General features: G+C 43.7%; 2 protein-coding genes across 7 annotated transcripts in view; one reads left to right on the top strand and one right to left on the bottom strand.

Moving 5' to 3' along the window:
* Nucleotides 1-3,690, top strand: part of Tnip2 (TNFAIP3 interacting protein 2) — a 47,920-nt gene extending 44,230 nt beyond the window's left edge. Inside the window, exon 6 of the mRNA XM_076864568.1 lies at nucleotides 3,537-3,690. Within this exon, the coding sequence (XP_076720683.1) occupies nucleotides 3,537-3,605 (69 nt within the window). The 3' untranslated portion in view covers nucleotides 3,606-3,690. The remainder of the gene's footprint in view (nucleotides 1-3,536) is intronic.
* Nucleotides 1-22,138, bottom strand: part of Fam193a (family with sequence similarity 193 member A) — a 148,401-nt gene that overhangs the window by 5,993 nt on the left and 120,270 nt on the right. For all 6 annotated transcript variants that reach the window (XR_013092156.1, XR_013092157.1, XM_076864561.1 and 3 more), the window contains 6 exons: nucleotides 21,819-22,091; nucleotides 19,826-20,108; nucleotides 18,941-19,124; nucleotides 17,758-17,988; nucleotides 15,094-15,961; nucleotides 4,374-4,455 (listed from right to left, as the gene is read on the bottom strand). Coding sequence is in view for 4 of the 6 variants with exons in the window: in XM_076864561.1 (XP_076720676.1) it covers nucleotides 4,374-4,455; nucleotides 15,094-15,961; nucleotides 17,758-17,988; nucleotides 18,941-19,124; nucleotides 19,826-20,108; nucleotides 21,819-22,091 (1,921 nt within the window). In the remaining 2 variants the exon portion in view is untranslated. The remainder of the gene's footprint in view (nucleotides 1-4,373; nucleotides 4,456-15,093; nucleotides 15,962-17,757; nucleotides 17,989-18,940; nucleotides 19,125-19,825; nucleotides 20,109-21,818; nucleotides 22,092-22,138) is intronic.

The following is a 22,138-nucleotide window of genomic DNA, read 5'->3' as shown; positions in this document are numbered from 1 at the left end:
AAAGAGCCCCCACAAAAACTGCCAGCAGCCAGGGGATGTTCCCCAATGCCTTTGTAGGCCACAGCCTACCTTCCTCACTCAGAAGTAATCATTCTGACTTTTTATGGTGATAACTTCCTTTCTTTTCTTTATAGTTTTAACACATATGTATGCACCTCTGAACAAGATACTTCATAATAAAATCTACTGTGGTATGGTTTAAATCTACTGTGGTATGATTTATGTGCAATAAAAAAACTGCAGTTAGTACAGAGCTAATAAATGCTAACAAATATATCCACTATTTCTACAAAACTCTCATATTCCCTACCCTCCTGCTTTGTCTAGGCTAGTAACAATATGTTGTCTGTTACTGGGTGAAACTGTATTTTCTGGAATTCCACACCAATGGAACCTCATAGCATGCCTTCTGTCACACAACAAGCTGGTCTGGAGATACCTCCCTATTTGCCTTCATGTGGCACCAGCAGTGGCTCCTACTCATTGCTGAGTGTTCTACTGGGAGATGCACCAGGCACCCATCCTCCTTCTGAAAGATGTTTGGGCTGGTCCCAGTTTTTGGTTATTATAAATAAAGTGTGACCAAGGCTGTGTGTGGGCACAGGCCTATGGTCCTTTCAGGCAGATACCCGAGAGAGGAGGTAGGTACAGTGGACATACCAGCAATCCAGCTACTCAGTGTGCTGGAGTTGCACAGCAGTAGGTGCAGAGGCCACTTAGGTGGTAGATCCAGTTTGCTTCTCTTTGTTGCTATGCAGCATTCTACTGTGTGACTATCACAATTTCTTCTTTTAACAAGTTCCACAAAACTATGCTTGTATCTACAGACTGGAAACTCAATAGCTTTACATAAACTTTTCCTGTCTTTGAAAACGATCTGTGGTTTAGGTTTTATAATAAATCTGTGGTTTATTATTTTTCAGTAAAGTTCCAGGCTTCTGTGCACAAGTCCCATACAACTTTTGTTAGCTTTATTCATGGGTCCTGCAGAGATGGTGGTGTTATTATAAATGCTGTCTGTTTGGTAGCTGCATCTTCTACTTATTAATGGCATAGAGAATACCAAATAACTTCTGTGCTTCTCCTACACAGCCAGCCCAGCTGTATGTTCTTTTGCATGTACTATGCAGACAACTAGAGCAACTATAAGAGAGTTTTATTTCTTCCTTTCCACTACTCAGTCTTCAATTTCTTTTCCTGTCTTACTGTGCTGGCCAGGAATTCAAGTAGTAATAAGAGAGCATCTCTGTTCTCCATATGCTTCCACATTCTTTCCCTTTAGGAAACTACTGCATACAGGTTTCTTTTTCTTCTCTTTTAGCAAATCACTTACTCAAATTAGTCTGTTACCTTTCTATTTAATATTGCAGCTCTATTGCTAGCTTTCTATTTTTTCTTTTCCATGTTAATTACAAATGGGTGATAAAATTTTGTCAAATGCCTTTTCTGAATCTATTAAACAGCTCTCCTTGAATATAATGTAGCAAATAGTGAATGGGTGTTTGAATATGAAATTCCCTCTGCACTCCTGGGCTAAGCCCAACTGACCATGGCACACTGTTTTAGAAAACACACTGTTGGATTTGGAATGAGAGTATTTTCCTTAGGATTTCTGTAATCATTATTCACAAGTGAGACAAACCTATAAATTTTCTTTTTTGTTCCCTGGTATTATTTTTTGGCAGATTTTGTACTGAAATTTTACTTGTCACATAAAATAAAGTAGGGCACATTTTCTTGTAGGTGTGCTCTGCTTGTTAAATTCTCTGGTAGTTTGTTTCAGAGACTGGCTGATCTGGTTCTTTGAAAATATGCACATATTCCCTACCTTCTTTTCTGCTGGAAAGATTTGCAGTTGAAGGTTTCATCTCCTCAGAAATTCCTGCTTCATGATTTTAATACTTTTCTTGGGCTGATGTTGTATATTAAGTTTTTTTGGTTAGATTTACTTAGTTTCAACCTCTCTTTCGTATTTTCTAAACATTTCAATGCCTTCTGGGTACACTGTTTTTGGTACTGGGGATTGAACTCAGGGGCACTCTGTCACTGAGCCACTTCCCCAGCCCTATTTTGTACTTTATTTAGAGACAGGGTCTCAATGAGTTGCTTAGTGCCTCACCATTGCTGAGGCTGGCTTTGAACTTGTGATCCTCTTTCTTCAGTCTCTGAATGTGCACCACTGTGCCCTGCTTACATTCTGGGTACATTTTTCAGATGTTTTCTAGTTCATTAATTCCCTTTGTAACACTGTCTAACCTGTTTGTGTCATCTATATATCTATGTATTGGTTTTGGGTTTTTTTTTTTTTTTTTTTTTTTGTACTAGGGATGGAACTCAGAGTACTTTACCATGGAGATACATCCCCAGTCCTTCAAACTTGTGATCTTCCTGCCTCAGCCTCCCAAGTAGCTGGGATTATAGGTATATACCACTGTATTTAGCTCTACTTTATTCTTGATTTTAACCATTATATTTCTCTTGTTTTTCCCAAGTCTGGGGTGTCTGTTTATGAATGAAGTCATGCATGATTTTAATGCATAAGAATCTTTTTTTAAAAAAATTTTTTTTTAATATTTATTTTTTAGTTTTTGGCAGACACAACATCTTTGTATGTGGTGCTGAGGATCAAACCCAGGCTGCACGCATGCCAGGCGAGTGCGCTACCGCTTGAGCCACATCCCCAGCCCACTGCATAAGAATCTTAAGGCTACCTTGGGAAAACTTCCCTCTGAGGTTCTTCCTATATCCAAAATGTAGCCCTACTCCATCCCTTGCTCCCCAAACCCAGCCCCAGGGTAAACCACCTTCCCTGTTGCTTGAATTGTAACCATGTATTTAAAAAAAAATTTTTTTTAAGTTGTAAATGGACATAATATCTTTTTTTTTTTAATGTGGTGCTGAGGATCAAAGCCAATACCTCATGCATGTGAGGCAACCACAGGCCTGTTTGCTTGTTTTTGGGGGGGACAGGGTCTTGCTGTTACCCAGGATGATACTGAACTTGTGGGCTCAACTGATCCTCCTGCATTAGCCACCACATCTAGCTTTCAGCCATACCTTCAGTTCCTATCTCTGTTCCCAGGTGCTCTTGCCCAATACTCAGGGCACAGCGGTTTAGTAATAGAAAACCTAGGCCAAAGCCTCCCCAGAACCTTTGCCCACAAAACCTCAGCTTAGGTCTTGCCTGCTTCTGTGGGAGCAGGTGGAGAGAGGTAGTTCCTGTAAAACTTTTGTTTGTTCTAAGATAAAAATGCCTCCAAGAGTGGAGGAACTTTGGATTAGGCAAAGGGGAGGGATTATGGGAGTAGAAAAGATGATGGAATGAGATGAACATCATCATCCTAGGTACATTTTTTTTTTTCAAAGATGTTAAAGAAGGGAGACTGCTTGCTGACTTTGAATCCAATACCCTTGCCAACCTATTTTATTAATTCAAATAATCTATCAATGGTTTCTTTTGGGTTCTGTACAAACACTCCTATTATGTGAGAATAATGCCACTTTCTTCCTTCTCTTACCCCTTTGCTTCTTTTCAGACATTTACAAATGAGAGTTGGCATCTCCAACCTGAAAGGACACTTTTGCTCTCCTGCTGTCACACATGACACTTCCTGAAGGCCTTACCTCCTTCATGGACCTTTTCTTCTCATTTGTTAAGTTTTTATAATGAATAAATTTTAGTTTAGTGAATGCTTTTCTTCATCTGCTAATATGTATACTAAATTACACAAAAGTTACATGTAACTTGCAGAAGTATTTATAATTCTCCAATATTTTAGGAATGAGTTAATCAATTTTTGCATTGCATACTCCTTCTTTGTATTACTTGTGTATAATTCCAAAGAAAATATAAAGTGCTTTAAAATAAACTTTTTGTTCCCACAGTTCTCATAGTAGATAAAACATTACTGATAGACTGCCATCAAAAAAACAGCCAATATCTAAAATATTACTTTTCTCCTTAAATGTAGGACACATGAGTACATTCAACCATTAAGGATCACCTGGAAGGCATTCATAAATGCAGGTGACACCCCTGCCAAAACACTCCCAGTCAGATGCAGCAGGTCTTGGGAGGGACCTGGGTTCCTGTGTGCCACTGCTGGTCCAGGCCCACCATGAGAACTACCACCACCAACCAGACTCTGAACAGCTATGGGAGGAGAGAAGTGAACAGGTGTGTGAAGTTGGGCCGAGTGTGTAAGCAAGTGCTGGGGGCATGGGCAAGGCACAGGCCTGTGCTGCTGGCTTACAGATGAAATTCATCTAGCACCATGGAAAAGCCAGGGGACGGTCAGGAGAAGAGAGGAAACAAAACAAGCTCGGCATCCACAGGGCTACCTTTGTTTTAAACATCCAGTCCTAACATTTACCTTTTAAAATATTCTACTTCCCTCTCGGTCTCATCCATATCCACACTGTCCAGGTCGATATCTTTAGGCAGAAAGACATCATCTGCAAAATGGAAGAGAAAATGCACATCATCTCATAACAGTGGCCATTCCACCAGGAAGAGCCAACCATCAGCATTACATAATTTAAACACCTTCACAAATGGTAACAAATTCTTCTAAAAGGAGCAAAGGCCAAAGGAGGGAAGATCTCTGTGCTTGTGTTTGCTGAGCAAAGCAACTGCTGCTTCAGGTCACATTAGCTGGAACCCAGACAACCCATTAAATGACAGCCAGTCCTCCAGGCGCCCTTTAGAGTTTCCCAGAAACTGCTGCCAGAGAGCTCAGGGGTGGTCCTAAGTCTCTACTGGAGGTGAGGAGAAAGGGAGGGGGCAGCTGTCCACAGAAGCTGTCCAGGTGGCAGGCCCAGGGCAAGGAAAGCACAGTCCCTTGCTTGTGCTCTTGACAGAGAGAAGATCCAGACATCCCCCCTAGGAAGGAGCTCTCCAAGACTTGTGCCTTACACACACCAAAACTTCCCTGAGAGCAAAAGGTGCAGGTGCCTTTTATTCTGTAGTTGAGTACCCACTTTTAAAAACAGAGGATTCAGGTTCACTCAAATTTTCTACATTCTCAGCCACATTTGAGAACCTCAAGGCTCTCTCCTGCTGGCCCACTAGTCTCATTTGTTCTTGAGAACCCCCAGGCCCTGCTGAGGTTGCTGGAGTGAACATGTGTGGCACATGGATGGCATCAGCCCCATCAATGCAAATGCAGAGGACAGAGACCCCCTACATTTGTTAAAATCAAAATCTCTGTTCCCAGCAGACCCTCATGGAGACCCAGTTTCTTCCTGTCAATGGAGCATTTCCACAGTGGTGTTGCAGAGGCATGTCTTGCTTGCCTTATAGCAGCTGCCATCTTGGTGGTGCATAGCTGAGTGGGTGCCCTCACATCCATCAGCTCAAAGAATGTCACAAGTGTCTCTGTGAGCACAGGCAGGACCAGAATCCCTCAGCCCTTTACAAGACAATGTCTAGGACCCTAGTCTTCCTCCTGTTTCTCCCCACTACCTCAACCACACCCCTGTAGGTTTGAATAACTCGCTAGAGGCAGATGAGCCCCAAACCTCAACCCCTACTTGGGACCCCATTCCACCAGGTTGAGCACCAACAGGAGCAGGACTGTACCCCACAGGGCCTGCTGAGAGTGCTCCTTTTCCAAATGTCTGATTGTGGAGACATGACTTAAACATGACTCTTCTCCTCCACATGCCTTTCTCCATGCTCACAGTCCTCCTAGTCAGTGGGACTGTGGCACCCACCCCTCCCTCCAGCCTAGCCGTAGCCTGCCACTCATGCTTCTGCACAACTCCCACCACAACCCACGAGGCAGTCCAGCTCCCAGTCAGAAGAATTCCTCCTCCACTGCCCAGATACACTGGAGTCAATGATGGGCACAGTGCACTCTCCGACCCCAACCTCCACAGCCACTGCCCTGCACTCTCCTCAATGCAGGGCCACTGTCAGCTCCCTCCAGGCCATGTTTCACTTTTTATGAAGAGGATGAGGCTAGGGTGGTGACACTGTCATCACATTAAATGATATATCATATGTGAAAAAGCCTGGAGCAGATCAGATGCTCACTCTTTAAACAAAATATGGTTATTTTAAAAATATTAAGCACAAGAAGTTTATGAACAGACATCTGGTTACGTCGACTCCAGAAAATCACATGCCTTGTCCTGGTGATATAGGAGGAAGAGTAAAAATAAGCAGAAAGGCAATTTGGGCCCCATCAAGGTCAGGTCTCTGTGCAGCAGGGTTGAGGAACTATAGACACAAGCTAGGCCTCATCCTATGTAAGCAGAAAAGCTAACTGATAACTGGGTCCCATTAGCTGGAACCCAGACAACCCAGATGTCTGGTCTATTGCCTAATGCCCAGACCCCCTCCAACAAGGCACCAACAATTAGGTAGCCTGATTGGAACAAAGGGTACATGAAGAGCTCTTGGACACTGACTGCTTTAGCCAAAAATGGGTTTGGGGTTAACTTCCTGAACTCCACAGACTCATATAAACCCCTAGACAACAGAAACCTGTTGGCAAGCCTTTCTTGGGACCCCTCCCCTTCTTTCTTCCTGTTATTTTGTTTTTACCCTTCCACTATTTGTGTCTGTGGATTTCATTCTTTGAATCTGAGAGACAAAGAACCCACCCAACCCCAAGCTCCATGCTACAGTGGTCCTCCCTACACCTGCCAGCTCATTTTACATCCTTGAAGGCACAAAGCTGGCCCTATTATACTCTGGAGGAAGAGCAACAAGTCTGGGGAGAAGCAACCTCTAGGAATCTCAACTCAGAAGGAGGGGAAAAGAATGAAGTTTGAGCCAGGAGTGATGGTGCACACTTGTAATCCTAGCAAGTTTGATAACAACCTGGGCAATTTGGCGAGCTCCTGTCTCAAAATAAAAAATAGCTCAGAATGCAACCCAGTGGTACAACAACCCTGGGTTCAGTCCCCAGAAGCACACACACACACTACTCAGAGGAAGTGCAGCCAACAGAGAGGCTGCTCCAGGCCTCAGACTGGACTGTGAGATTCAAACAGCAGGGGGGAAAAAAAAGGCAGAAGAAAACTGGCCATTCATCCAGGAGACAGATCCAGGAGAAAGAGGGTGGGCAGCTGCCTTTACAGGTGCGAAGAAAGTGAGACTTCACAGCACTCTATGGACAGCTCTATGAGGTAGGTTAGTCAGCCATGAATAGGTGGGTAGAGTGCCTGTCTACCATATGTGAGGCACTGGATTCAATTCTCAGCACTGCATATAAAAAAATAAAATAAAGGTCCACTGACAACTAAAAAATTATTAAAAAAAAAAATTCATGAGTCATAGCTGGGCGCATCAATGCACGCCTGTTATCGTATCAGCTTAGGAGGCTGCAGCAGGGGGATTGCAAGTTCAAGTCCAGCCCCAGCAACTTAACAAGACCCTAAGCAACTTTTTGAGACACTGTCTCAAAATTTAAAAATAAATAAGTAAGTAAAAACATGTGTGATGCAGTTCACTGTTAAAGTGCCCCTGGGTTCAATCCCTAGTACAAAAAGAAAAAAAAAAAAATCTATGAGTTATAAAACCAGAACCTCAGGAAACTTATCAAATATCAAAACAGGCAACCACTATAAGAATGAGAAGCTGGGTGCATGGGTGCACGCCTGTAATTCCAGTGGCTCAGGAGGCTGAGACGGGAAGATTGCAAGTTCAAAGCCAGCCCCAGCAAGGGGTAGCCAACTAAAAACTAAGCCAACTCAGTGAGATCCTGTCTTTAAAGAAAATACAAAATAGGGCTAGGGATGTAGCCCATGGTCAAGAGCCCGTGAGCTCAATCTGTGGTCCAAAAAAAAAAAAAAAGGAGAACCAGAATGTCCAACCTTCCCCAACCAGTAGATAATTATAATCTTTTCAGGGAATTTTTACTTAAAATCATGGGGAACCTCATTGAAGCAGAGGAGCTTCAGGAAAATGGGGCCTAGAATGTCAGAACCTCCCCAGCCAGAGTTAATTACAGTCCTTAAAGGGACTTAAGGGAGCTATTGTTTCCAGACCACATCTGATGGCACTATCTCCAATGACCAGGTCACCAAGACCCTTCCTTATCACCAAATAAGTCACGACCACCCAACCACCCCTTGTGATGATGACATCAACACCCACACAGAGAAAGTTTGCTGTTGAGAGATATTTAAAGGGTAATAAACTGATGGGGGTGGCTAAGCAATTGAGGCAAGAACAAGGGGACTTAAAACCCTAGTCCTTACTTTGTCGGGACCATATTGGCCTCCCAGAGGTGATCTGTTTGGTCTGTCCTGAAAATCTGTACTCTCCAGATTTCCTAGTAAACTCTTGCTTGTAACTCTATGCAATTCACATGAGATTCTTTTTTGTTTTTTTAATTTTTAGTTGTAATTGGACACAACATCTTTATTTTATTTTTATGTGGTGCTGAGGATCGAACTCAGGGCCTCGCATATGCTAGGCGAGCGCTCTACCGCTGAGCCACAATCTCAGCCCCTCACATGAGATTCTTCTGGCAAGATCTCAAGGACCAGTGGCTGAGAATCCCAGTGACCACTTGGGCTCTGTGGGTATCTCACTCCGGGAAGTGGGTGCAGAGGGAGACTGGGCGGTATGCCTGCTGGGAGTGTTGTCACCACATTGCTGTCCTGATCAGAAATCATCATCAATCTATAACGTCTTGGTGTGAGTAAACTGTGAAGCAGTTTTAATTGGATTCAGTATGAGAAAGACTGTTTACAATAACACTACTGTATTAAAAAGCAAGTGTAACTCAAAAATTTTAAATCCAAGAAAGCTGTGTGTTCACTGTCAAGGACAGGCAAGAGTTAACTTCCCCAGAGTTCGGGGAATTCTGGGGCCCCACTAGAGGCGAAGTGCCCAAGGGTACTCAAGGATGCGCTTCACTTACCCGGAGGAGGGGAATGCCCAGCAGAAGGCCGGAGGAGTATTATCACATTTAACTGTGTGCTTAAGCAGAAATAATGGAAACAGGGAAAATAAAAAGCAGGAAGAGAAGGGACAGGAAAGAACAAAGTAGGAAGAATGGGATTAGCTTTCTGGCTGCTATGGAAGCAATGACTGGGTGTTAAAGGATCCCAAATGCCACCATGGTGGGCTATGAGAAGGCATGCAGGGAACCCAGGTGCTCAAGACACAGGGTAGGTATGAAGAACTCTGCCACCAAATCCTGCTGAAGATTCCTCCTCCAGAGCCAGTGCTGGGCAAGGGGCCTAGTGGGCAAGGTTTGAATCGTGGGAGCAGAGCTTCACCAGTGGATTCAGTACTCCTAGCATGAGTTTGCTCTTGGGGGACTGATCACTCACCTGGAACTTGGTTGTTATAAAGAAAGCCATCCCTCATGTTCTTTCTCTTTGGGACTTGCCTGCTTGCTCTACTTTCTATCTTGTGGTGAAGTGACAAAAGGCCCAGTACCTGCTGGATCCTGGAATTCCCAGCTTCAAGAATTGACAGCCAAAACCAACTTTTTTTTTTTTTTTTTTTAAATGGTATGGGGGATTGAGCCCAGGGGTGCTTTTCCACCGAGTTATAGCCCCAAACCCTTTATTTTTGAATTTTGAGATAGGGTCTTGCTAAGTTGCCTAAGTTGGCCTCAAAATTGCGACCCTCCTGCCTCAGCCTCCTGAATAGCTGGTTTTACAAGTATGTGCCACCATGCCCAGCTAATAACCCTCTTTTCTTAATAAAGAATCCTGTCTCAGATGTTCTGATATAGCAATAGAGATAGACCAAGACAAATACACTAGTATAAAACCACAATTTGTCTTAAATACCAAAATTTTAAAAATGAGAATGCAAAGAAAACATATCACATTAAAAAAGAAAAGCAGGTACTAGATACAGAGAATAATTATAATAGTGACAGGGCTGAAACCAATCATATAGTCATATCAATAAATATAACTGGCCTTAATTTATTCACCAAATAAAAGATTTTCTGTTTGGCTCACAATAAAACACACAGCTCTGCTGCAAACAGGAGAATGACTTGAAACCAATGTACTGAGAAAGATCATAACAAAGGGACTAAGACACCTGTCAGGTAAATGGGAACCAGAAAGAGTGGGGGCAACAACTGCAATCCTTAAGCAGCAGTCAAGTTAAAACCACAAAACACATATAGAGGAGTACACTTCTTAAAAAGCACAAGCCACTACTGGGCTGGGGCTGGGGCTCAGTGGCAGAGCACCTGCCTTGCACATATGAGGCCCTGGATTCAATCCTCAGCACCATATAAAAAATAAATAAAATAAAGGTATTGTGTCCATCTATAACTGGGAAAAAAAAAAAGTACAAGCTGCTATTTTAGAATATGTAACTGTCAGGAATACGCTCCAATAGCGCAGAACCACCTTCATATAGGAAGCTACATGAGATGCATTAATAGCAAGTATGGAAGACAGGGCACAGGGCAGAAGGCCTACACATTACACAGGTGTACACTGAATTTTACACCATGAGACAGAAAGTGCACTTTTACCTCAAGCTCACAGGGCACATTTGCAAAGCCAACACTAGGTGCGACAATTTGCATCTCAGGTGTGCCCTCAGGCTGAGGCTATTATTGAGAGATGGTAAAAACTTCAGACACATCCCTACCCCCCCCCCTTTTTTTAAGAGACAGTGAGAGAGAGAGAGAATTTTTTTTTTTAAATATTTATTTTCTAGTTTTCAGTGGACACAACATCTTTGTTTTGTATGTGGTGCTGAGGATCGAACCCGGGCTGCACGCATGCCAGGCGAGCACGCTACCGCTTAAGCCACATCCCCAGTCCCCTACCCCTTTTTTAAAATCAATCAATCAATTAATAAATACCAGGGATTGAACTCAGGGGCACTTAATCACTGAGCCATATCCCTAGCCCTTTTTAAAAAAATTATTAATTTTTAATAATAAATTATTAATTACACAAATGGAGCAGACAAAACTTCCCATTTCTCTGGTTGTACCTGACATGTCCCAGTCCTTTTTTAAAAAATATTTTTTACTTGTAGATGAACACATTATCTTTTTAAAAAAAATATTTATTTATTTATGTTTTTTAGTTTTAGTTTGTTTTTATGTGATGCCGAGGATCAGGATCGAACCCAGTGCCTCACGCATGCTAAGCGAGCACTCTACCACTGAGCCACCAGCCCAGTCCCATGGACACAATATCTTTATTTATTCATTTATTTTTATGTGGTGCTGAGGATTAAACCCAGTGCCTCACATGTGTGAGGCAAACACTCTACTACTGAGATACAACCCAAGAGCCACCTTTTATATATTTTATTTAGAGATAGGGTCTTACCGAGTTGCTCATGGCCTCACTAAGTTGTTGAGGCTGGCTTTAAACTTGCAATTCTCCTGCCTTAGCCTCCTGAGCCTCTGGGATTACAGGCATGTGCCACTGCACTTGCCTTTATCTTTTATTTTGAGAGAGGACCTTACTAAGTTGCTGAGGCTGGCCTCAGACTTGCCATCCTGATATAACCTCCCCAGCTGCAGGGATCATAGGTATACACCATCATGCCCAGGAGAAATCACAGAATTTCTAAAACTGAAAACTAATGGAAAAATTATAACTATATATACAAAAATCAAAACTACTGGATATATTTGAAGCAACGATTAGAGGAAAATTCCAAAAGCCAATCCACCTTTATCAATAAAAATTGGGGAAATGAAAATTAATTAAATTTCTGAATCAAAAAGTTAGAAATAAGTCTGGGCATGGTGATGCGAACTGGGAAGCTGAGGGAGGAGGGTGGCAAGTTTGTGGCCAACTGGGGCAAATTAGTGAAATTCTGTCTGAAAATAAAATGGAAAGGGCCAGGATGTGTAGCTTAGTGGTAGAGATACCCTGAGTTCAATTAAAAACCAAACAAACAAAATACACCAAGAGAAAGAATAAAGTAAAATGAAAGAGAGTTCATGGAGCAAATAGAATAGAGTTAATGAGGTAGAAAAAAAAGGTAAAACTAATTAACAAGAGTATGATAAAAAACAACAACAACAACAAATCACTAACTTAGGCCAAACAGGAAGACAGCACAGATAGAGAAAATAAGGAATGATGAGGACAAACAACAATGAGAAGATATTTAAAGTAAGTAATAATTCTGCTTTGTAGACATCTCTGCAAACACATTTAAAAATTAAGGTGAAAAGGAAAACTTACTATGAGAAGGCAGTTCTCCCAAAATTAACTTCATTATATGCAGAACTATGAGAACATTTTCCATGAGGAGAGGAAAAAATTATCAAGAAACCACCTCACCAAAAAAATAAGAAAAACAAAACCCACCAGGCCCAAGGGACTACAAAGGAGAATTCTATCAAACATCTAGACATTTTCAATATAGCAGGAATTGTTCTACAACAAAGTTTACTAATTCCTTTTTTTTTTTTAATATTTATTTATTTATTTATTTATTTATTTTAGTTCTTGGCGGACACAACATCCTTGTTTGTATATGGTGCTGAGGATTGAACCCGGACCGCATGCATGCCAGGCGAGCGCGCTACCGCTTGAGCCACATCCCCAGCCCCTACTAATTCTTTTTTTGAAGCAAGTATAATATTGATACCCAAAGTTGATTTAAGCAGTACACAAACCCCCCAAAAAAATTAGAAAAAAGGAAGTCACTGAGTCCTGTCTCTCACGAATTAAAATAACAGCAAATAGAACTCCGAAATCAAAGAATAAAATTCGCCACAAGTGAGCTTTATTCCAGGAATCTAAGAGCGATGCAACGTAAGCAGATTTAGTAGAAATACACAGCACATGAATAGGCCTCAGAAGAAAAGTCCTGATTATCTTCAGGGACTCTAGAATACCACTGATAAAACTCAACACCCATTCCTCACAAACACATGCAAGCAATGGAGGAGGCATTGGATATTTTCCCAACATGATAAAATATATAAACCTTAGTCCTAGGGCCAGTAACTTAACATTCATGTGGAAACTCCTACAATCAGGAAAAGTGCAGCTAAACCCGAGAAAGCATATAAAGAAAGACTGGAAAAGGAGAAGAAGAGCTTTCTTGACCCAGATACACAACACACCTGGAAACCCCCAGAAAGCCAGCAATAAGACCCAAATTGTGAAACAGGTGGCTGAAGTAGAGGATATGGCGTTAACAGAGTCGACAGCTGTCACACACACCATAACCAGTTGGGCAGCACTCTCCAGCAGAGATCTGAATCTAGCCACATTAAAGAAATCAAAAAGAAACAGATGAAATTAATTTTAGTAATTATGTAATAAAGTAATTACTAAAATTAATTAAAATTAAAGGAGAGAAGAGCCCACGCAACATTTATAATACACAAAGCCTCTAACACTCATTCAACGCAATACTGGCACAGAGCTAAACAGGTGGAGAACAGCAAGTGCAGAAACAGAGCCCAGTATACACATAAACTACTCGAGTCTCGAGTGCAGTACTAACTTCTCAGTAACTGGTGATGAGACAAGTGGTTCACTAACAATTTGGAAAAAGGTAAAACGGTTCCATTCCTCACACCATACACAAGATCTAAATGGGCCTGGGGATGTAGGGAGGAACCACTCAATCACTAGCAGGAAACATGGGCACATTTTTCTTTAACCCCGGATTACGGTATGATTTTCTACCAGTCATTCAAACTCCAAAGGCAATTAAAAATTAATAATAATGCTGACTATGTAAGAGCGAAAAAGAAAATTTCCATATGGCTGAAAAACATTAAGAAAGTCAGAAGACAACATATGAATTTGGAGAAAACATCTGTAGCATATTCCATAGTTAAAAGGACAATATCCCTAATACATAAAGAATTCTTAAAAACAGAATAAACAAGGCAAGCACAGTGGTGCACACCTATAATCCCCGCTATTCTGAAGGCTGAGGCAGGAGGATCCCAAGATCAAGGCCAGCTTGGGCAATTTTGCAAGATCCTGTCTCAATATTTTAAAAAAGAAGTTGGAGATGTAGTTCAGTGCTTGCCTAGCATGAGTGAGGCCCTGGATTCAATCCCTAATGTCACAAGCAAAATGAAACAAAAGCCTGGCCAGGAGTGGTGGCACACTACTGGACCTACAGGAGATGCTGCTCAGAGGACAGCTTTTGCGTAGCATGAGCAACACCCAGGATTCCATCACCAGTACCACCAAAAAAATAAGTAAATAACTCATACTCTGTTGGCCAGATTGTGGCAAATTTACTCAGATGCTGCTGGGTAGGACTGACTGGAGGTTTGGGGTAGAACTTGGAGGTGACTTAGCAAAACTACCTACGCACTTACCTTTTGATCCAGCAGTATCTCTTCCAAGAAATTACTGTGAAGATACACTTCCAAACAACTTGAAAACAGACACACACAACAGTGTTCACTGTAGCACTGTTTATAATTTCAAAGTACTGGCAGCAACCTTAAATGCTGCACATAGGGCAATGGTTGAATAAAGTGCAGACATTTAAAATATAAATATTATGCAGCTGTAAGAATGAGGAAAATCTCTAGGAACTGATTTGGAATGTTTCCCAGAATATATTAAATTTATAAAAAAGGAGAAAAAGCAAAAGCAGGTGAAATCTACAGTTTTCACAATGGCAAGAGCAGGCAATTCTGCAAGTTCTTCACGTGTGTTCTAGGGCTGGGCAAGTCAGTAGGTGTGCGGTGGACAGTGGGACTTGGGGCTCTCACCTCAGAGGGGCTGCTACCAACACAGCAAGGGCAAAGGCAAAAGAGCACCCCTGGACTCCCAGTTCATAGCACAGACCCTAGCTTATTGGTCACACAGGGGAAACATCAACCTGACTATGGAAAGGTCCCCCATATGCAGATCCAACCACCACACATCAAAAATATTCAGAAAAAATCTGCATACTCTTAATAGCTTTTTGATAAGTCTAAAAGTGTTTCAAAATAACAAAAAATATGATAGCCATGACTATGGGTCCTTCACTGTTGGTGAAAAAGTCACAAAAGGCACATAGTCAAGGACAGGCAAGAGCATCCCATCCACCAGGTGACTATCACAGAGGCCAGGCCCAGTGCCTGCCTCATGTGACTGTCTCACAAAGAACAGTAACCACCCACAGGCTAGAAACACTCCCCGTTTTGTATTTACCGATTGAACTGCTGGCTCGCTCTCCTTTCTTCTTCTTACTTTTCTTGTTCTTGCCCTTTGGCTGGGGAGAATCTGCCAGTATGAGCCGCCCATTCTGCTGATGCTGGCTGGGAGATGGGGGCTCCGGGAGGGCTGGGTTCGACTTCTCCTCCTTGATGTGGTTTAGCTGCTTTTTGTTATTGTTATTACTATTAACTTTTCTCTCTTCTCTTTTCTGCTCTGAGAGGGAAGTGAGTTCAACCACTTTAGCCTTTGCCTCAGTCTGGGCCCGGGGCTTGGGCTGACCCTCTGTGGCTTTGGGGGACTCTGTGGGCTTCCTTGCTGGCTCACTACTGGCCTTACTGGTCTGCTTTAGCTTCTGTTTCCCATTTCCCTCTTTATGGTGATGCATCATGTCCAAGAAAAAAGCTAGTGGCTCATGCTGCTTCCCATTGACCTCCCTAGGGAGGAGGAGTTTGGAGTCTGTGGCCTCAACAGGGTCTGCAGCATCCCCATCTGCTCCCAGCCCTGGCCTGGGCTCTGAGTGGTTCACATGTGTTGAAGGGGAGAGAGATGAGGTTTCTGGTTCTTCGGATTGCTCTACTGAGCCATTGTGAATATTTTCAGAGTTAGGGACAGACTCTGTCACTGCCTGGAAGTTTCTAGCAAGCATGTCTAGTTTGGGACAGTCTTTACTTGGCCTCTCCTTCTTCTTCTTCTTTACAGTTCTTAGCTTCTGAAGCTCTTGAAGCCGCTGAAATTCTTCCTTGAAATGATGCTCCTCCTCCTCTTCTTCCTCCTCCTCCTCCTCCCGTCGCCTCTGCTCCTCCTGGAGGTGCAGATGCTCCCGTGCCCTGGCCTCAGCTTCCAGGCGTGCCTTCTCCTCCAGCTATTGATGCAAAAGAAAAGAAACAGGTGGCTTAAGACCATTGTAAGAATCTAAAAACTGATAAGTACAGAAAACTGAAGAGTTTACAAAATGAATCACATAATGGAACATTAACTTTGGAAAAGGCAATAAGAAGTCAGAAACTTAAAATACCTAATTCCAATCATTTTGCCCTAAAGAATGGTTAGATTTTATGTATCTACCAAGGAATATGCTTACTTTTACAGGAGGAGTATGGGGTTGGGGTGGGCTAATGTAAGCTGCTTTATAGCCTCTGGCTGAGTCTGGGAGACTGGCTGCTCCTTGCATGTGCTGCCCAGCCAGAGGGTGGTGAAGCTTGGTACACGGAGGGTCAACAGCAGTTACTGTCTGCCATGCAGACTGGGCTCTCAACAAGCTCCTCTGCCTGTGGGTGCTGATGCTGATCCATTCATCAGCATCAACAGGATAGTGCAAAAAGTGCCAAAAAACTAGAAGCTTTTTCCCACCCTGGCAGATAAACCAAAGTACCAATATATTTTTATGAGTGTGAAAGAACAAATGGCTTTCAGAAATATTCAATGTTACATGGCAAATAAGGCATCAATTTTGCTGTGCAACTTGAGAGGAAATTAACCAATATGAGCATGATGCAGATCTGGATCCAGGCTGCCTGTGAGGTCCGAGACAGGAACCTGGGGTAGAGAGAATACCTACAAAGCACTGCGAGGTCTCCAAGGCCACTGACCACTCTGGATAGAGAACCTACCTTGCTGTCCCTGAGTAGGCTCAGCAAATTTAGATCTTCTGAGCCCAGCCCAGCACAGGCCCCCCAAGTCCCTGATTAGCCCTCAAAGTCAGGTGGTCCTCCTTTTCAGGACTGTGTTGGCTTATCTGCCTACTGAAAAATCACCTCAGAATCATACATAATGAGGCTGAAAGCGGCAACACAGCCCAACTTCTGGTCCATGTCGCCACTGTTCTCATGTCTTTGTCTGACCACCCTGAAGGCAGGAACCTTCATTCATAGATTCCCCTCTATGCAGCCAACATCTGCCTGCTTGTGTCTGGCTCTTGGAACCAGATGTTGTTCAGGAGTCGAAACAAGGAGGCTTTTTGGAATTGCTCTGGTACATGGGCTCCTTAGACCTCCTAAGAGAATTTTTATGTCACGGAAGGGGTTGGTAAATAATATTCATTCCCATAGCCTCTGAATGCTGTTTGCCTGACAGACTACATGCCAGGTCTATTCACAGCCCTACCACTGGATAAGCAGACATCCGTTTCTTGTGACACCACATCCCCTCTGGTGAGGGTTGCTCTTCTTTCCTCTTGGTCAGCCAGGGCTTTCCATCAACCTGGTCACCTCACTCTTACCCTCTTTATGTCAAGGCCATGTTGTGGCCCAAATCTGGAACGCACAGTGGGTAGGACCTGTGTCTGGAAGGTAAGAGTCCTGCCCCATCATATATCAAAGGCACTTCATGCACCTACAGGGGTCTTCTTTATTCTCCACGCCAGAGAGACCCTTCTTGTCTAACTCCTTGGGAAAGAAGATGCCCACAGTGCTGCAGGGTCTGCTGCTATCCCATGGAGGCTAGCACAGGACCCAAAGGCTTATATGAGTTCTACTACAAATCCATGACACAACAAGGAAATGGTTTCTGGAAAACACACACAAAGTAAGATTTTAACTATCGCCCAGTCCAGGTCACTGGAGAAAGACAGGGGATCTCAAGCAAAAGGGCTGGGGCGTCAATAAGCTCCCAGCCCGGCCCTCCTGGGCGCAGCACTCTTGTACCCGGAGACGCACTTGCCTTTCTCTGCTTATGCCTCGCACGCTTCGCTGCCCGAGTACTGCTTACTGGCTTGGTCTCTGAGCTGTTTATAAACTGTAACAAATCCTCTACCCTTCGATGGTCAACAACACTTTCTCGTTCCGAGATCTGATCCATTTTTTTAGGTTGCTCTTCTTTCCTCTTGGTCAGTCGCAAACGAAGCTTTTCCCGCATTTCTGCATAATTTCTACTTGTTGGAGCAGCGGGAGGCTAGGACACATAACGGCACAATCACATTAAGCCACAGTTCCAATTTAACAAATCTCAAAACATCTCCAAAAATAACCTCTTCTTAAAAAAATTACTTAACTAGTGCATGCTCTTGTGAAAAACAAGGAAATAAGATGGCAGAAGAACCAAGTATCACTAACCTAAAAATTATTTTTGGCAGCTTCTCCTCAAGTTTTATATGTTTGTGAAAATCTGGTAAAATACACACACAATTTTTTTAAGCCAAAAAGAAACAATTACACATACTGATTAGTCTGTTTTTTTAATTTAGTACAATGTGTCTACCCTTTCATATCAATAAATCTGTCTGCAGTATCTTTCCATCTGCTTGAAGGTTTCTTTCCCAGGGCTGAAAAAGGAAAAACATTGCTCCCTGGTCCTTCTGCCAAGCCTCTTATTGTTAAAAGTAATTATGCACACATTTTAGGAAATTCAGACAGAACTAAAGCAGAAAACTACTACTACATGCGCCTGCATTTCCCACAGCCCATCCTATAAGAAGCAGGGCTAGTATTTGCTGGTAGGGACAATATTATTGGCCTGAAAAATGTCCAAGCAAGCAGGTGTATCAATACCCTTAGTGTCATTTGTTCCACGAGAGGACTTGACTGTGCACACAGCACAATTTTCCTATGTGCACTTGTAGCTTGGTGAGCAATTCCCCACTGATTGTAGTTAAGGATCTCCCCCTACTTCACTGACTACTTAAAAAAAAAAAAATCACAAATATAAAAATGCAGTGATAAAACCTCATTTCTTTAAAATTTTACAACATGGCAGTGGAAGTGCTGCTTCGGGGTTGGTTTTAACTGCTATAGTTATAGCACACAGCACGACCATGCTCCAGGTTCAACCTAGTGTGGCAGTCCTGCAGAAGAGTCTTCAGGTCATGCCATTCTCATGTCAGCACACGCTGACTGTGCACACTCACCCCGCCGTGTCCGAAGAACTCACAGTAGCAGCAGTCACAGTACTTGCCCTCCTTTTGATTGGTTGATGTTGAGGTGCTGGAGCTATGCTCAGAGCAGCTGTCCTCCTCTGCACTCTCGTCCCCATCATCCTGCTGTGGGTCATAGACACCATTCTCGCAGCGGTGCCCTTCGCAGTCAGGGTCACTGCAGAAAGGTACACAGCTTATTAGCCAGCAGCTCACCCTGGAGGCACTGACTCAGCACTGTTCCTCAAGACCCCCTGCTGCTCTGCCCATTTCAGACAGAGGCAGTGGAGAGCAGTCACTGACACACACAGTCAGCAAAGACAGTGCGGCCACAGGACCTGGTTGTCCAGGCAGGAGGCACAGCATGCAGCTGTCATTCGTGGTGCTAGTAAGGTGCCCCTGAACAACTCCTTCTACTATCCTGACTGTTGCTGCTACCACTGCTTCCTCACTAGGGGGTGTGGGGGGCTTCAAACAGGCTAATTTGAAGGTAACAGACATGGTCTTTTATTAAAAAAACAAACAAACAAACAAAACAAAAAAACCTCTGTGGAGTATGGTCTCTGCTGCACTATAAATGCTGTACAAGTTCTTCTGATTCTATCCAGGTAACAAATACGCCTTAAAAACAAATGAGTATTACACATATGATGCTACCAGTAGCCAGAGGGCCACAGCAGCTAGGACCTCTATTCTTCCCTCTGCAAAACTAGAGGCTGAGATGGGAGCCCCCTCTCTGTGGCCTTTACTGGGGAGGTCCCCCCCTGCACTCCATTTGCATTTTATGGGACTTATCAATAATGAGGCCCCAGGGCACAGCACCCTGTCTCCAAAGTGCCCTCAGTCCTCCCCACTGGGGCCTGGGTATCCGCAGCTTACCTGCAGACACTGGGAGGGGCGCTGACGGAGCCATCTGTGGTGGCGGGCGGGGGTGCCATGGGGGCAGGGCAGAAGGTCTTACGCGTGTCCACAAACCCAGGAGCTGTGGTTGCAGTTTTGGGGAATGATGGGGCTGCAAGATTTGCAAGGTGAGGTGTGGAGGCTGGGGAGAGCGAGGCAGGAGAGAGGGCTGGAAGCGGGGCCAGGCCTGTGGGGCTGTTCCTCGGGGCAGCAGGTGCTGAGTGTCTGTGGTCCTCCTTGTTGAGGCCATGAAAGACATCACCTGCACACAGAGAGGCGAGAGAGGCTGCCGAGGGCTGAGGAAACAGATTGTTCGTGTTTCCTACAATTACATTTTCTTCATCAATGTTTTATTGTAAAAATGTTCAGACCTAGAGAAAATTTGAAGGAATAGTACAAAGAATACCTGTTCATCCTTTGTCACCATTTAGTGCTTTGTCATATTTACTTTATTTCTCCACATACACACCTGTTTTTGGCTTGAACTCTGGAGTACATAGTACCTGGCCTCATGCCTGACTGCAGGCTCCTAGGTCCCCAGTATGCCTGTTGCCAGCCACAGATGTCCAGCACCAGCACAGAGCTGCCACCCAATGTGCACCCAGTCTGTGCTCAGGCTTCCAACACCCCAGGACCTTCAACCCCAATGCCACCTTGCCCCCCAGCACCTTATGAACTTCTTTCCTTTTACAACATGGGAATTTTTTTTTTAAGTTGTAGATGGGCACATTTATTTATTTTTATGTGGTGCTGAGGATTGAACCCAGTGCCTCATATGTGCAAGGCAAGCACCCCACCACTGAGCCACAACCCCAGCCCCACAACATAGGCATCTTTGAGAGGCCATGACAATCTGAATCGTCTTGTCTTGTTAGAGTCAAGTGAAATGGTCTGGGCATGAATCTTGCAAAATGAACTGGTTCCTCAATATTTTCACAGCAACAGGAAGCACCCAAGGTCTACAGCTCTGCACCTGTCAAGCAGGGCTGACAGCTTCCTTCAGAAGGATCCCCTATTCTTGTGTGTAATGGGTCAATCCCTGGGGGTGCTCCTTTTGGAAAGTAGAAATGTTGTATTCCCCAAACTGGTGTTCCTCATTTCAATATCCCCTGAACGCTGACTTCAATCAGCTGCTACGATACTGTATTCAGAGTGGTGACTTTCTGCTTCTATCCTTCGTACACACTGAATGGTAATGTGCTTCTGTTAAAAAAGCATTTTCCCTCTAAATGACTGGCTCTACCATCCCTATGGAGGCCTTTCTCTGCATGCTAGAATCCAACACACCTTTCCTCTGCCTCCCTTAAAAAAAAAAAAAATTAAGATGTTGATGGACCTTTATTTTATTCATGTATTTATATGCAGTGCTCAGAATCAAACCCAATGCCTTACACATGCTAAGCAAGCACTCTACCATTGAGCCAAAACTCCAGCCCCATGCCTCCCACTTTTAATAAGCTGGTCTATTATTATTGTTTTAATGATCACACTGTCTCAACTTTCGCTGATGAGACCCCCTCAAGTCAGCTCCTGTGTCCCTTTGACAATTGCCCAGGGTCTCTGGTAACTTCCTGGCTTTCAGGCCCCTTTTTACTGATGGCAAGTGGATTTATCTGAGTAACAGGAGGCTGGGTGACAGGCAGCCCTGTCAATTTGCACCTGTTCTCTTCTGCTTGGCATTTTCCTAAAGCAGCTTCCAAGGAATCTATCACACACTCAGAGAGCAATGACCTCTTCCCATCATGAACAGTAAGTGTTCAGAAAGTAAGTAAGATACAGTGTAGAGAAGCCCAGGGCATTCAGAGTGACAGCTGAAATTCCAATCAAAACCTGAGGTCGGAGCTTTGTGCACGAACATTTTTGTGTGTTCATTACATCTGTGCCTCTGGCTAGGCCATGTAAAAGACAATGCGCAGATGGAAGAAGCAAATAAGTCAAGTGGCTCTGGGTCCCAAGGGCTATGGGGCCTTACCTATCGATGGGGGTCTCTTGGACGACACCTTGAACTGGCTGTTGCTTGACTGCACCGTGGTGGCTGTGCAGGACACAGAGGATGTGGCGGAGGAGGTGGCCATGACAACTTTGTTTGCTTCCATAAAAGCATCTTGGAAATTGTACAAACATTTCTTTTTTGCAGCACTTTTTTTCTCTTTACTATCCGAAACTGCAGGTGCCTCGTTGCTAGATGGAGGTGGAAGGGTTCCAGGGCTTGCTTCTGAGAGTGCTGGCCCTAATATGTCACTCCCTTCAGAGAAGAATGGGAAAATTAAAGCTTCTAAGAGAAACAGCATC

The sequence above is a fragment of the Callospermophilus lateralis genome, chromosome 8 (assembly GCF_048772815.1).
Source record: "Callospermophilus lateralis isolate mCalLat2 chromosome 8, mCalLat2.hap1, whole genome shotgun sequence".
NCBI classification, from domain to species: domain Eukaryota; kingdom Metazoa; phylum Chordata; class Mammalia; order Rodentia; family Sciuridae; genus Callospermophilus; species Callospermophilus lateralis.
The sequence above is the reverse complement of the archived record's forward strand: the minus strand, read 5'-3'. Positions and strand labels throughout refer to the sequence as shown.